Below are 15,197 nucleotides of genomic sequence, written 5' to 3'. Positions count from 1 at the left end.
ATACGATTCATACTTAAGATGGGGGACACTACTTATATGAACTAGGGATGATATCGAGACACCTCTGTACCCGATATTGACGTCTCTTTTGGCCACTCTTCTAAACTCTTTTTTATAGGGGCAGTGATTAGCATGCTTCTCTCTCTCTTTCTCTCTCTCTCTCTTGCCCTTGAGCTGCTTCCTTTACTGTAAAAAAATGCATCTTGGTGATTAAAATGTTTCCTCCTTCATGCTGGGAATAATGATGATGATGATGCGGCTATACTTTCCCCCATGAACAGTATATGAGAGGGTACCAATATTTCCTTCAGAGGTTTATGTGTGTTATGATTTGAACCAAGCTCTGTTATGATGATGATTGATGATGATAATGACACTTTCATCCTTCCACAGCATCAACTAAGAGCACTGCATGTGTGTTTATGTCCTGATTTAAACTATCTCAGCTTGAAGGCCTTAACAAGCACGATCCTGGAGAATTAACGTTGATAAGATAGTGTCGGAATGGAAAAGGAAGCACAACTAACACTATATATCTAGACCAGTTAAATGCTATAGAGGACAATTTCTGGCCAGGATGTTATTTACCAGTAGTCATAATGGGCAAGTTTTACCAAAGAACTGATTGTAGGAAGAATGGTACTGTCAGCATCTCAGTATTAGCTAACTCAGGTGAGATACTATATGGAAGGTGTGTAAATAACAGCTGTATCCCACAAAATAAAGCATCAAAGTATAAAGCTGAAAGTGGAGTGGAGACAATACTCATTACTACTGTTACTGAAATCCATGAAAGGGTATTCTATAAACCTAAACATAGTCCCCTCGATAAGCAGACATGGATATGAAAAATAAGAGAAAAAAAGAGACACGGGGCAGAGCAATTTTATACCTATTAACTTAACAGGTGGTTGTTGACATTTCTTTTAAATCTATAACTTATATGACAATGTATCTTCTTGTAGATTAGTGAGGCATTCATGGTAACCTGTCCTTTCCATTACACTTGAACCCAGTACAAGAAAGCTGAGGGTAACTAAGCCACATCTTTCTCCTCATTGATAACAGTGAAGGAAAGTAGAGGCCAACTGTGGCTCTGGTAATACTTATATACAGCCTTTGCATTACAGTTGATTTGGTTCCTCTTTCTCTCTTCCCTTTACAGCAATGAAACCAAACTTCTCAGCAACATTTTTATTTATAAAGTATAACCGATACACATACCTTATAAGATAACTGATAAATGATATTGTTAATCTTTCCCTCCTCTCCTTCTCCCATTCTATTTGTCTGTGTCCTGCTGCTTCATATCCACGTCCTCCTGCTCTGGGTGGAAGGTTCCATCGTCCACTGGCTGGGTCTCCATCTTGCGCTTCTTAGGGGGAACGTACGAGCCTATCCCCGCCGCCCTCTGGGACTCCTCAATGGTGTAAGGCTCCATCTCCAAAGCCTTCAGTCGCCGCTTGTGAACTTTCGTCCTGAAGTGGCCTTTGAGTGCATCTTTGTCAATGAAGTATCGCCTGCAGAAAAAAAGTTTATCTCATCAAATACAAGAGGATTTCAGTTTAGTGACACTGTCATAAATAGGGTTGTAAAATTCCTGGTGCTTGAAGATACTCTAAACCCTAACCTAACCTAACAAAACCCCAAGCAGTTACTATAGGTCTTGACTCAGAAAATTCATAAACATTTCCTTACAAATGAGACTTTCTAAATTGCAAAGTGAGGTTATTCTCTGTTGATTTATACCATTAGGTGCTGGCTGTCAAGTGTTTGAAGATACCCTAAACTTAACCTAACCAAACCCCAAACAGTCACTATAGGTCTTGACTCAGAAAATTCATGTATGTTTCCTTACAAATGAGACTTTCTATACAATAAAGTGAGGTCATTCTTTGTTAATTTATACCATAAGGTACAGGCTATCATATGTTTTAAGATACCCTAAACTTAAATTAACAAAACCCCAAACATTTACTATAGGTCTTGACTCAGAAAATTCATATATTCTTCCTTACAAATGAGACTTTCTTTACAACAAAGTGAGGTTATTCTTTGTTGATTTATACCATAGGTGCTGGATATCAAATGTTTGAAGATACTCTTAACTCAACCTAAGAAAACCCCAAACAGTTACTATAGGTCTTGACTCAGAATATTCAAATATGCTTCCTTACTAATGAGACTTTCTACACAACAAAGTGAGGTCATTCTTTGTTTATTTATACTATAAGGTGCTGGCAATCATGTGCTTGAAGATGGGACAGGGCATTGAAGATATCGATAGATAGGAAGGAGTGAAAATGAATAGTGATTGATTAAATAAAGTAAAAGTTGGTGAATAACAGCAAGTATACTACGGTACTTATTACAATGAAGTTAGAGGAAATTTAAGGTATGTAGTTCTTCATCTGTACAGAAAATTCGCAAAGTAATCTTAGTATTCAATCTGAAAAAAGATTTCTTTAATAATTCATACCGAGATTGCTTAAAATCCAAATCAACCAAAAGTGATGTACTTCAGTTGGCAAGAGGTAAGTGTGGCAAAGTGGCAGGTAAGTCAGGGCTACTTACGCACAGTGGAGGCAGTAGTGCTGTCCTCCGCCGGGCTTGTCCTCGTCCAGTTCCTGGTGCAGCAGCTTGGAAGCGTTCTCTTCTTTTAGGTCATCATCAATCTAAAGCAGAGGGACAGAAAAAAACAATACAACAGTTCTATTTTACATCTGTTCTTTTATTCATGAAAAAAGAAGAGGTGACTAAAAACTGACAATTGATGGGGTTCAGTAAAAAAGACTGAGGAGATAAAGGAGGAATGGAATGAGTGCGGGAAGGAGACCAAGTTATGAGTGAGATGGAAGAATAATATAGAGCAAGCATATACAAAAGAGGAGATGGAAAGGGACGAGATTTGAAGGTCATAAAGATGATACAGGTAGGAAAGACATGCAGCATTGATGGCATAGCAGCAGAAGTAGTAAAATAAGGAGAATATGTAGTTGTGAAGTGGATGCAGTTTATACATAATCTAGCAGTGAAGTGCAGTGAGGTGCCGGAAGACTGGAAAAAGCCATCACTGTGCCATGGTAAAAAAGGAAAAGGGAGTAGAGGTGATTGTAAGAGCTGTGGGAGAATAAATTTACTCAGTGTGTCAGTAAAGGTGTATGGAAGAAAGTCAACCTAGAGGATGATGAAAATAAATGATATGTAGACAATGAACAAGGGGGTTATAGGGAAGGAAAAGGATGTATAGACCAGATTGTTGCACTTAAGACTATAGTTGAAAAGTATTTAGGGAAAGATGGGGAGTTGTTTGCTGCTTTCGAGGACTTGGAGAAGCCTTATGATACGGCTGACAGGAAGGGTTTATTGATGAGTTCAAATTAGGAAGAGCAAATGTTTTAAGGATATTAGTACTAGTTTTCAACACTTGAGAGGCTGTCCCGCACCTGGTCCATGTCCCTTTTGCGCCTCTTGGTCCTCCACCGCTTCTTCAGGTGCGTGTCGCCGCGGTGGTACCTCTTCCTCCGCTGTGGGCCCGGCATCTCTGTTCGGTACGCCTGGAATGGTAATATACATCAACAATAACTTAAGGTGGCGTCACACAGGGCAAATTTCTCCCAACATGTTGCTCATTTTGGTTGGCAGTTGGGCAAAATGAACAACCACCAAGATTTGGCGGATCGGGAAGGATGGACAACGGTTGTGTTGCCAGACTGTTGGGAGAAATTGGGGTCAAATGACATTTGTGCTATAAGCTGTAAATGTAAATTGAAAATCAATCATTGTACATATTTACTCAAATTGTCAACTGTAAAACTCCAAAAACCGACGTACATGTGCAAGCATGTGTTTGTGATTTATTTGTCCACTGTGTAAAGTTATTTATAACACTCAACTGACTGTGATGGTATGCTGGGTGGAGTCTGTGCCTGGGGCGAGGTAAACAAACTGATGAGATGGAGAACGCTACCTCTTCTGGTGCTTCTGCAGTCGTAGCACATGCTTCATTATGTGCAATGCAGCAGCACAATCTTCTAAAACCTCAATATCCTTCTGATTCATGGTAAAATGGCTGGAGAGATGCCGGCGTGGTGTTTGTTGTTGTTGGAGCGCAGCGTCAACACAACAGTTAAGGGTCAGTACAGTGTGATGCACAACAAAAACAAGCAACATGTTTGGAGAAATTTGCCCTGTGTGATGCCGCTTTTAGCAACTGACACAAATGGACAAGTATGTGTTAATTAGATAAATCCATAACTTGAAAAAAATGGAGGGCAAAATGGATTAAGTCATAAGCTTAATGGTTATATAAAAAATAACTTACCAAATGATATAAAATGAACATATGTAGTAATTAGATAAATCAATAACATGAAAGAAATGGTGGCTAAGCAAAATGGAAGAAGTTATATGCTTAGAAAAAATATATCTAGATTAATATGATATGGTTATGTGCTGGACTTCAAACTAAGGCAAAATCATTACGATAAAGTGTCCACAAAAGCAAAAACCAAATCTTAGATAGTATGCTTAGAGACTTTCAATGAGGCAAGAAAATGTTCCTGTAATATGTTATGTTGGCACAAAACACCATATGCAGTAGTTTTACACTGCAATTATCATGTATTTATAGCATATAGGTTTAACTTGGAGAAGCTTTTAAATGATTATAGAATGTGCAGTGAGTCCCAGAATCTACTTCAGAAATAACTTGTGTAGTGCCTAAATATTCATGACAAAATGGTAATGAAATATTTATATATGACAATCTTTGTGTAGATTTTTTTCTTCATGTTTTGGCTTTTAGTGCTGATAAACTTTCTTGGTGGAGCTTGGTGGTTGGCCCTAATCTGTTATGGTGCAGGCAAGTGTTTATAGAGGCGTCACCTGTAATTAATTTTCGGTCCTCTTTGAGAGAGTATCTGGAGTTTGGGATGATAGGTGGTCTTCATGAAAGCACATGGTAGCTTTAGGCCACTTGGCGATGGCTGAAAAATTGCCAGCTTGTTTGTTGCAGCAGGCAGGGCGTGAACCTGCGTCCTTCTGGATGCTGTACCTGCACGCCGACCACTCAGCCACCGCCTACACTAAATAAATACAGATTACTCCACTGATAACTTTAATCCTCTTGTTCTTACCTATTACCAAGTGGTCAGGGATAGAAGCCAATGATGTGACCCCTGAAGACTTCACAGCTCAGATTCTTCACTGCCTCACTTCTGAAAACGCATTGTATTATAATATTTTACAACTGCATGAATATGGCATAGTAAAGGTTGCATACATGAGTAGAGCTGTATTACCTCAATCACACAAGGAAACACACTGAACACCATCCGATATCGATATTATTTTCAGTATCTGTGCAGACCTTTCTCAGTTTGTGCCTTCTTTTAACAGGTTATATACGGAGGCATGGTGGAAAATGTAAAAGGTAAAACAGTGACCTCAGACAAACACTGCCAGAAATGTTACATAAATACCCGAGAAGGCTGTGCACTGAGACTGGACCCTAGAATCCCTGAATAGTAGCAATATGGCTTGAAGATAATGCAACAGAAAGTATAAATGGGAGTAAAAAGCCTCAGTATTTACGAGTGTACCTTCACGTGGCGCCCCGCGTGTTGTGGCCTGAGCCGAGTACCGCAGAAGGAGCACGAGATACCCAACCTTGCTAGATTGTCGTACTTGTCCTCTTATGTTTGCCGATATCCGACCCCAAAACTGCCTCCTCGACCCCAATAACTGCATTCATATATAGTTATTGTTAAATTGGTTAATTATTGGTGTTTTTGGCAATAGCTATGGCTCAGAAACCGTTAAATACGCAGCTCTGAGTACGATCTGGCAGTGTTGCAGATACCTCTTTCCTGCAACTACAATTTATATTCTTGCTCTAAGGTTATCGAAATAAAAAAAGACAATATTTGGATGAATTTATATTGTTAAGGTACATTTTCTTCCCTGTATCGGTTGAAAGACTTCCGTTTCCTCCAAGTTGAGGCGTTCACAGAAAACTCAAAGAATATAGATTTTAGGGATATACTCAAGAAATTACAGCGATAGGTGTATACTGACTATACTCTATTTCTTCGGATATATTAAAGTCGTCCAAAATATATAATAACAAATAATAATGTAAAGGTAAAGTTAGGAACATACGCTATACTATCCGACATACTTGGGCACGTCAATAATCTATATCCAGAACTCTAATTTTTATTCTGTCCTGTGATGTCCATTTAATTTTTCACAATAGCTACACGTGGCGGCGGTGCTCATCTCCGTGTCATTGATCCTCTGAGCCTGTGGTGGGAGAGAACCTAACCCATTAACACGACGTGGGGCCAGTGTGACATTCAGGTTACCACAGTTTACCTTCCCCAGGTTTCCCCAGACCACTCCGAAAGGTAAGATAAACAGCTGGGTGGGTTGCACATCGATTGCCCGGGATTCGAACTCAGGACCCATTTTCTCAAACGCCTCGCCGCTAACACACTCATATTTGACAGGGTTTTAGGGTTGAGGGCATCACCAGAAGTTCTTTTATGACCCTGGTGGTAGTTTGATCCTTCTTCTGTACCATGGATGTAAAAAAAACTGATGAAAACCCGATGAATCTCCTTTTTGGCCTCTGGAAAGAAATGATGAGAGGTCGTTGGTGTTGGACGTGTTTCTGGCTGGCTCTGCATTTGCTCGATTGTTTATGAGTTTGAATTATAGTTGAATAGTGGCAAGCTGGTTAAATCAAATATAAGAAGCCAAGGAGTATATTGACTGGATCTGGAGAAGTGTTTCCAGCAAGAAGTGGACAAATACATAGGAAGAAATTACCATCCCAGGATCAGCCGATCAGCCATGGCGGAAGGAGGTGACACACGTAAACAAACAGAGAAGGTGGTGGCTCAAGAGGGGGAGGTTTGTCCAGACTGCAAAGTGAAGGTACAGGAATATGATGATGCATTACTGTGCGGTCTTTGTGAATTTTGGCACCATATTAAGTGTGAAGGAGTATCAAGAGAGGTATATAAATTTTTAGGGAGGGCTGATGCTAGCAAACTCCACTGGTACTGCAACAAATGTGATATTGTTGCTGGTAAGGTTCTGAACCACATTACAAAGTTAGAAAAGAGACAAGATGTAATGGAAACAAGGATGAAGAATTTTGAGAAGGAGACATATGTTAAGCTTGGTGCTGTTGAAAGTGTTAAGAGCCGACTTAGTATAGAAATGGATGGAGTGAAAGAGAAAATCGAAGAACTTAGAGTGTTGGAAATGGGAAAGACAGATAAGCTTGTAGAGGTGCATAAGGATATGAATGTCATAAAAGGTAATCTAATTGAAGAAGCTAAGGAGAAAATTTACAATGAGGTAAAGGATGATTTAGTAAAATCTTGCAAGGATTATGTGATGGAAACTCAGAATACTTACAACTCACAAAGTACTACAAAAGCAGGCAAAAGTGGGATTGCAGAGGAGGCAGTGGAACAAGTTAAGGACATTCTCCGTAGAGAGAATAATATAATTCTTCACAGAATGCCGGAAGTCATGATAAGTGGGTTTAATATGGAGGATAGAGAAGACAAGATGAGACATGATAAGCTAATGTTTAAAGAGTTTTGTGGAGAGTTGGACCTAAATTGTTTTGATAGTGACGTTGTGGAATTACGGAGGATAGGTATGGTGCCTCAGCCCGCAAGTAATGAAGGAGGTGAGAACAGTGCACCAGAAAGAAAGTCAAGACCAATGATTGTGACATTAAAGGAAGGAATGAAAATGAGGATCATGAGGAACTTGTATAAACTAAGAAATGCTAAGGAACCTTTATTCAGGAATGTGGTAGTGTACCATGATATGACAAGGGAGGAACGTGAGAGAGAAGAACTAAGGAAACAGGCCAAAGAAAAGAGTGATGAGGAGAAGGACACTGGAAATTTTTATGTGGTGAGAGGAAAGCCATGGAAAAGGTACCTGTTGTGTGTGAGGAGAAAGTAAGAAGGAAATATCCAGCAAACTTGAGGCAGAATGGGGAAAAGATGAAGTGTCAAAATAAAATATGTGTGATGTTTAGTAATGTTGATACATTTACAAGAGACAAAGTGAATGAACTTGAGGAAAGAATAGAAGATATGGAAGTGAAACCCCATGTGATAGTAATACTTGAGGTGAAGCCAAAGAACTATAGATATGAAAGGAGTATTGTGGAGTTCAACATTGAGGGATATGAGGTGTCAGGGGAAAATATATCCGAAGAAAGCTGTGGGAGAGGTTTGCTGTTATATGTGAGGCATGGGGTGTGCTACAGTATTGAGAAGGGTGGTGATTTTGTGAATATATAAAATTAATATAAAAGGTAAAGAGGACATATTGCTCACGGCTGTATACAGGAGTCCAAACAGCACCAGTGTGAACGATAATAGCTTATTGAATCTGTTACAAGAAATTGCTGACCAACGAACGAATCATAAAATAGTTATAGGGGATTTTAACTTGCCTAATATAAACTGGACAACTTGCACAGTATCAAATGGAGATCAGTATAGTCACAGTTTTATAGAAAGAATAAGAGATTGTTTCTTAGTGCAGCATGTAAAAGACATAACAAGATGTAGAGGAAACGACAAAGGGAATGTGCTTGACCTTGTGTTTACTGATGATGACCTGAGAGTAGAGGAGATTGAGGTAACCAGCCCACTCGGCAAAAGTGACCATAGTAGTATAATTTTTCATTGTGATATAGAACCACAGATAAGGAAGACAAAGAAGAATGTGTACTTATATGAAAGGGGAAATTACTTAAGAATGAAGGAGAAGCTAAGTATAGACTGAAAGTATACTTGAATACTGGAAGTATAGATGACATGTGGAATAGATTTACAACTAAAATGCAAGAAGTTATCAGAGAATGCATACCATGCAGAGTGTTTAAAAAAGGGAAACAAGGAAAACGTAAACAGTGATTTACCCATGAACAGAAAACTTAGGGCGAAGATTAAGAAAAAGCAAAGGCTATGGGAAAGATTGAAGAAATTGTCAGAAAGAAATAACAGTGGAAATGAGGAATATCAGAGAGTTTTAAGTGAGTACAGACATTTAAATAATCAGGTTAGGAAAGAAACAAGGAAAGGAGTTAAATTGAAGGAACAAACAATAGCACAAAATTAAAAACACAATCCAAAAATTTTCTGGAAGTATGTTAACTCCAAGACAAAGACAGTATCTGGGATTACAGAATTATATAAGGAGGTGACCAAAATAAAAAGACAGAAAGTGACAAGGAGAAAGCCGATGAGTTGGGAGAATTTTTCATCAGTATTTACAATTGAACCACCAGGAGCAGTGCCAGAATTGGAAGTGAGACAAACCCCACAGTTGTCAACTATGGAGATATCAAGGAATGATGTACTAAAAACATTGAAAAAGTTAAAGAGAAATAAATCCCCCGGACCAGATGGACTACACCCTAGGGTTATATTGGAGGCTGCTGACGTGCTTGTGGAACCATTATGGATTATCTTCACAAATTCCATGAAAATGCGTCAAGTTCAAAACTGCTAATATTACAGCAATATTTAAGAAAGGGGATAAGAGTGATCCAAGCAATTACAGACCTGTGAGTCTTACTAGTGTATTAAGTAAGGTTATGGAAACCATCGTGAGGGAAAACATTATGAAACACATGGAGAGTAATAAATTATTTAGCAAAAGACAGTATGGCTTCTTACCAGGGAGGTCTACCGTACTACAGCTGATTCAAGTGTTGGGTATGTGGACCGAGTCTGTTGATAAAGGATGTGCAGTGGATGTGGCTTATTGTGATTTAAGGAAAGCCTTCGATACAGTCCTCCATAGACGGTTGCTTGAAAAACTCAGGAGTTATAATATTACTGGAGAACTACTTGACTGGATGAAATCATTTTTGTGTGGTAGGAAACAACGGGTCATTGTGAATGGGGAGAGGTCAGAAATGAAAGAAGTTATAAGTGGCGTGCCTCAGGGATCAGTTTTGGGTCCACTCTGTTCGTGATATATGTGAATGACCTGGTAGAAGAAATCCATAACAGCAGTGTATTTTTGTACGCAGATGACACCAAATTGTTTAAGGAAATTAAGAATAAGGAAGACTGTGAGGCATTGCAAGAAGACTTACTGAGAATGGAAAGTTGGTCTAAGAAATGGTTGTTAAGGTTTCACCCCCAAAAGTGTTGTGTCATGAGAATCGGAAGTGCTCAGGAAGAGAGTTTTATATACAAAATGGAAGAAGAATTACGGAGGTTAAACATGAAAAGGATTTAGGAGTAATAATTGACAATAATTTGAGTTTTGATGAACACCTGGCTGAAAAAGTAAACAAGGCAAACAAGATTGTGGGAATTATTAGGAGAACATTTATAACTTTGGATGAGTCAAAGTTCAAGGCCTTGTTTACTGCAATGGTACGCCCTCACCTTGAATACGCAAATCAAGTATGGTGCCCTTTTAAAAAGAAAGACATCGAAACTATTGAAAATGTCCAGAGAAGAGCCACCAAACAAATCCCAACACTTAAGAACATGACATATGAGGAAAGACTGATTAAACTTGATTTACCAACACTGGCATATAGAAGAGTACGAGGAGATATGATTGAAACTTACAAAATATTAAGCAGAATATATGATGGAGAAGTATGTGGGGACTTATTTACCATGAGTGTAGATGCAGGAACAAGAGGACACAGTAAAAAGTTGTACAAGAGCAGGTCAAGGTTGGACAAGAGGAAATATGCTTTCTGTAACAGAGTGGTAAATACTTGGAATAGTCTGCCGGAAGAAGTGGTGAATGCAGAGTCTGTTATAAGTTTTGAAAAGAAACTGGATAAAATATGGAAAGGACAAAGTATAAAATACGATTACAGAGCAAGTATTGAAGCTGGCCAGCGCGTCCGGCACCCAGACCAGGATATAGTAAGTTTGGAACTGGAGTCACAGGCCTGAAGGGGCCTCTTCCAGAAGTCATCTGTGAGTATCTGTGTGAGTATAACCCTGGTGGTAGTTTAGTTGACCCTTCTGTACCATGAATCTAAAGAAAAACTCATAAAAACCCGATTAATCTCAATTTTAGCCTTTGGAAAGAAATGATGTGACAGGTGTTTTATTACCCTGGTGGTAGTTTGACCCTTCTTCTGTGCCATGAATGTAAAAAGAAAAACCTTTGTATCATTAGTTGTATAATCACACTCTGTACTGCCTGGGGGTTGGGATGGCATGCTCCTCCCTTCTCCTTTGTTGTTTACTTGCAACAATAAACTATCAATCAATCAATCCTTCATGAAAACCCCATTAATCTCCTTTCGACCTTTGGAAATAAAATGATATGAGAAGTACAAAAATCGTCTAAGAATACAGGTCCGCAGATTCGTAATTAATTAAACCACCACCACCAACACCACCGTTTCTTATTCCTCTTTTTCCCTCGCTCGTCTTTTGAATTCATTTCCTACGGCCTTCGTTTCTCCCCTCACCCAAGTTTCCCTTTCCCCTTGTTAGTCCATTTTCACCTTCCTTCCTCACTTCCTCTCTTTCTGTCACTCTTTTTCGTGTTCATGTTCTTTACTGCGCATCTAAATTAAGGAGAGGTGGAGGCTGTGTGGGCTCTGAAAATACATGTAAATCTATGTAAAACTTCCCCACCCACCAGATAAAAAAGTAATGTAGTTTGAGAAGAACATAAAGAAAGGGTGTTACTCCGAGTCTTTTCTAAGTATACTGATAAATGAAAGTGTACTGTTTTTGATGTGTTGAAGACAATGAAATTCTCTAGGTTTAAATGTCCACCGAAGTAAAGGAAAGATAAGGGATAGAACTTATAGGAAAAAAAAATCTAGATAACACTACAAAAATATGGCAAAATCCCCAGAGAGAGAGAGAGAGAGAGAGAGAGAGAGAGAGAGAGAAGTGACGAAAGGGAGGAATGGAAGAGGGAAGAATTGAAGCAGAGGAGAGCCAAGTCGGACAAAGGAAGCGATAATGACAATATATCGTGTCCCTTTACAATAAATATAGACGGAGGCCATTCCCTAATTCGAGATAACTTCTTGATGTAGTAAGAAAAGACACACGAAGGGAAGGGAAAAAAATATGATGGGAAGAGAAGAGGAAGAAGAGGAGGAGGAGGAGGAGGAGGAGGGGGTCTATATCTATCAAAGTCAACAGGATGATCAAGAGTAATGGATCGAGATGCATAACCCCCCAAAAAAAGGAAAATAAAAGAAATCGCAGCCATTTAAAGGGAGACTTAAGAATAGAATAAAAGAAAACGAAGCCATTCAAGGGGAGACTTAAGAATAATGTCCCAGTCGTCTATAATTTATACTGAGGTGCTACGCTGCTATATGGTCACGGTCAGTCTCTCTCTCTCGCTCTTTCTCTCTCAGTCAGACTTTGGCCTCCTTCCAGAGAGAATAGCTGGAGTCAGTCTCTCTCTCTCTCTCTCTCTCTCTCTCTCTCTCTCTGTGGGAATCATATCAATAACCTTGCGTGAGAGAGACGAAGGGGAAGAGAAGAGAGGGGGAGGGGGAGAAAGAGGGAAGAAGAAAACGGAGAGGAGGAGACGCAGAGGGGCTGGAGAAAGACTGAGAAGAGGAGGAGGAGGAGGAGGAGGAAGAGGAGGAGACATAGGAGGGTTAAAGGAACAGGAAGATGAAAACGAAGAGGAGGAGGAGGAGGAGGAACAGGAAGGTCAGAAGAAACGGAAAAGGAAGAGAAGGAGAAGACGCAGAAGGGTTATAGGAAGAGAAAAAGGAGGAGGACGAGGAGGAGGAGGAGGAGGAGGCCCAAGAGGAAGAAGAGGCGGAAGAGGAGGGTGTCAGGAGGTGAATTAAGAGGCTCTGCTGAAGGAGGCGCTGAAGAAGAAAATGTTATCTTGAACGATCGTATTGAGGCTTCGTTCTTTGTGAGGTGGAGGCGGTCAGACGTTCCTTAAGGCGAAGATGAGGCCGTGATATGTCGAACTGCGGGAGGAGGAGGAGGAGGAGGAGGAGGAGGAGGAGGAGGAGGAAGAGGAGGAGGAAGAATGGGGTTGATAAGAAAAAGAGACGTTGATGAAGAAGGGACATGGAAACTTGGCTGCACATTCCTTTCTTCTTTCCTCCCTTCTCTCTCTCTCTCTCTCTCTCTCTCTCTCTCTCCTATCTTCTTCTCCCTTCCTTCTCCTTCTCCTCCTCTTTCCTCACCTCCTGCCGACTACTAGCTATGGAGGAAAGAGAAGGAAGGGAAGGAGAGAGAAACGGAAGGAAAAATGGAAAGAAGGAAGGAAAGAATAAATGAAAGAAATAAGGAAATAGGTAAGGAAGGAACGAAGGAAGCATGAAAAAGGGAAAGAAAGAAAGAAGGAAGGAAGGAAGGAAGGATGAAAGGATGGAGGTAAAGCGGAATAAGTACTGAAAGAACGAATTAATGAAACAAATAGAAAGAAAAACAAATAAAAAACGAAAGAAAACCATGGAGGAGAAGCAGTAATTATAAATAAAGAAAATAGCTGAAAGACCAAAGACAATGATGCCAAAAAAAAAAAAAAAAATCTGGGACCACCTGAGAGGGAGGGAAAGAGTGAGAGAAGAGGAAGAGGAGGAGGAGGAGGAGGAAAGAGGAAGATAAATATTTTCTTATCATACGTAAACTGTGGCAAACAAACAAACAAACAAACAAAAAAACAACTATAAATCTCTCAAAACCAAAAAGGAAAAAAAACCCACTAACAATTTGATCCTCCTAGCAAAACACAAACCCATTAAAAAAACACTAAGAAAGAGCATTGGACCCTATAAGAAAACGCATATCATACAATCCAAGCCTCAATATTACCTATACGTGAAATCCTCCGTCATCTATTGCTCAAAGGGGAAGCGATCCGATCCTCTTCCAGCAGCTTAAAGTCCCGCTAAGCTCCCTGAACCTCCATAACGAGATACAAGAGGGAATTCAATGCTATAAAGAGAGAAAGTTCGTCCGCGTTATCTGAAGGGATGTGGAAATAAAAAGGGTACGAAGGGTGCTTAGAAAGAGGTTTGGATTCCCCTTGTGTTGGGTGGGCCACGAGGGGGTAGGGGAGGGGGCCGTTTGTGTGTGTTTGTGTTTGTTTGTGTGTGTGTCAAAGAAAGATGCATAAAGGAAACACATAAATAGACACACAAATAAATGAGTAGGTGATTAAAAGCGTAGATGAAGAGACATTAAGAAAACAACAACAACAGCAGTAACAACAACAAGAACAACTGGAGGAATTTACGCTAATCTTTTTTCTTCTTCTTCTTTTTCTTCTTTTTCTTTTTTCTTTTTTACTTCTTCTTCTTCTTCTTCTTCTTCTTCTTTCTATTTCTTCATGTTCTTGTTCTTGTTCTTCTTTGTCTTCTTCTTCATCATCACCATCATCATCTTCCTTCTCCTCCTCCTCCTCTTTCTATTCCTTTCCCTTCTCCTCCTCCTCCTCTCAAGACTCAACCCTCGCTAACACTCCGCCACGCACGTTATATTCTGCAAGTCACCTAATCCCTTCCCAAGATGTCAAAGAGAAAATAAACACATTGGTCACAAAACGACGAAAGATAACAAAGAAAAGAAATGACAAACAATACTCGGAAAAAACAGCAGATTTCACACTGAGAAGGAGGAGGAGGAGGAGGAGGGTATGAAGCGTAAAGTGATGGCGTTGTATAAATATTTCTCAAAACCTCATTATTTTTCCTGCATCCTTAATTTCCTTTGTGTTTACTATATTGTTGCTTGCGTGTGTTTTTTATTCGCTTGACAGCAAACAACATTCTTCTTCTTCTAACTTGCATCGCTTTATACTCTTAAACTTTACTCTTATGCTTAAACTCTCATAGATTCTAGTATTCTTAAACATTTGCAAAGGTAACACAAAAGAAAATGGGAGGGGGAGGAGGAGGAGGAAGAGCGGAAGAAGAACAGGAGGAAGAGGAAGAGGATGAAGAAGAGAAGCATTAGGAGGAAGAACAGGAAAGAACATTACTTTTAACAGGAGGAGAAGAAGAAGACGAAGGAGGAACAAACAGGAGGAGGAGGAGGAGGAGGAGGAACAGACGAAGGAGGAAGAGACAGACGAAAAAAACAGGACTTGGAGGAGGAGGAAGGTGATGACGACGAGGTAGAGGAGGAGGAGGAGGAGGAGCAACAGGAGGAAGAGAAGGAGTAAAA

The 15,197-nt window shown here is 39.8% G+C and overlaps 1 protein-coding gene across 1 annotated transcript; it reads right to left on the bottom strand.

Annotated features, from left to right (window-relative positions):
* Positions 1–1,179: 1,179 nt before the first annotated feature.
* Positions 1,180–5,688, bottom strand: LOC126998163 (zinc finger protein 593 homolog). The gene is made up of 5 exons (XM_050859605.1): positions 5,604–5,688; positions 5,139–5,219; positions 3,447–3,557; positions 2,575–2,675; positions 1,180–1,520 (listed from the first exon to the last, which is right to left on the bottom strand). Exons 3-5 carry the CDS (start codon positions 3,540–3,542, stop codon positions 1,283–1,285), a joined length of 435 nt encoding a protein of 144 aa, XP_050715562.1. The 5' UTR covers positions 3,543–3,557; positions 5,139–5,219; positions 5,604–5,688; the 3' UTR covers positions 1,180–1,282.
* Between the last annotated feature and the right edge of the window lie 9,509 nt (positions 5,689–15,197).

This window comes from Eriocheir sinensis, chromosome 13 (genome assembly GCF_024679095.1).
Source record: "Eriocheir sinensis breed Jianghai 21 chromosome 13, ASM2467909v1, whole genome shotgun sequence".
In the NCBI taxonomy this organism is placed as follows: domain Eukaryota; kingdom Metazoa; phylum Arthropoda; class Malacostraca; order Decapoda; family Varunidae; genus Eriocheir; species Eriocheir sinensis.
Note: the sequence above shows the minus strand (reverse complement) of the source record. Positions and strands in the feature narration are given on the sequence as shown.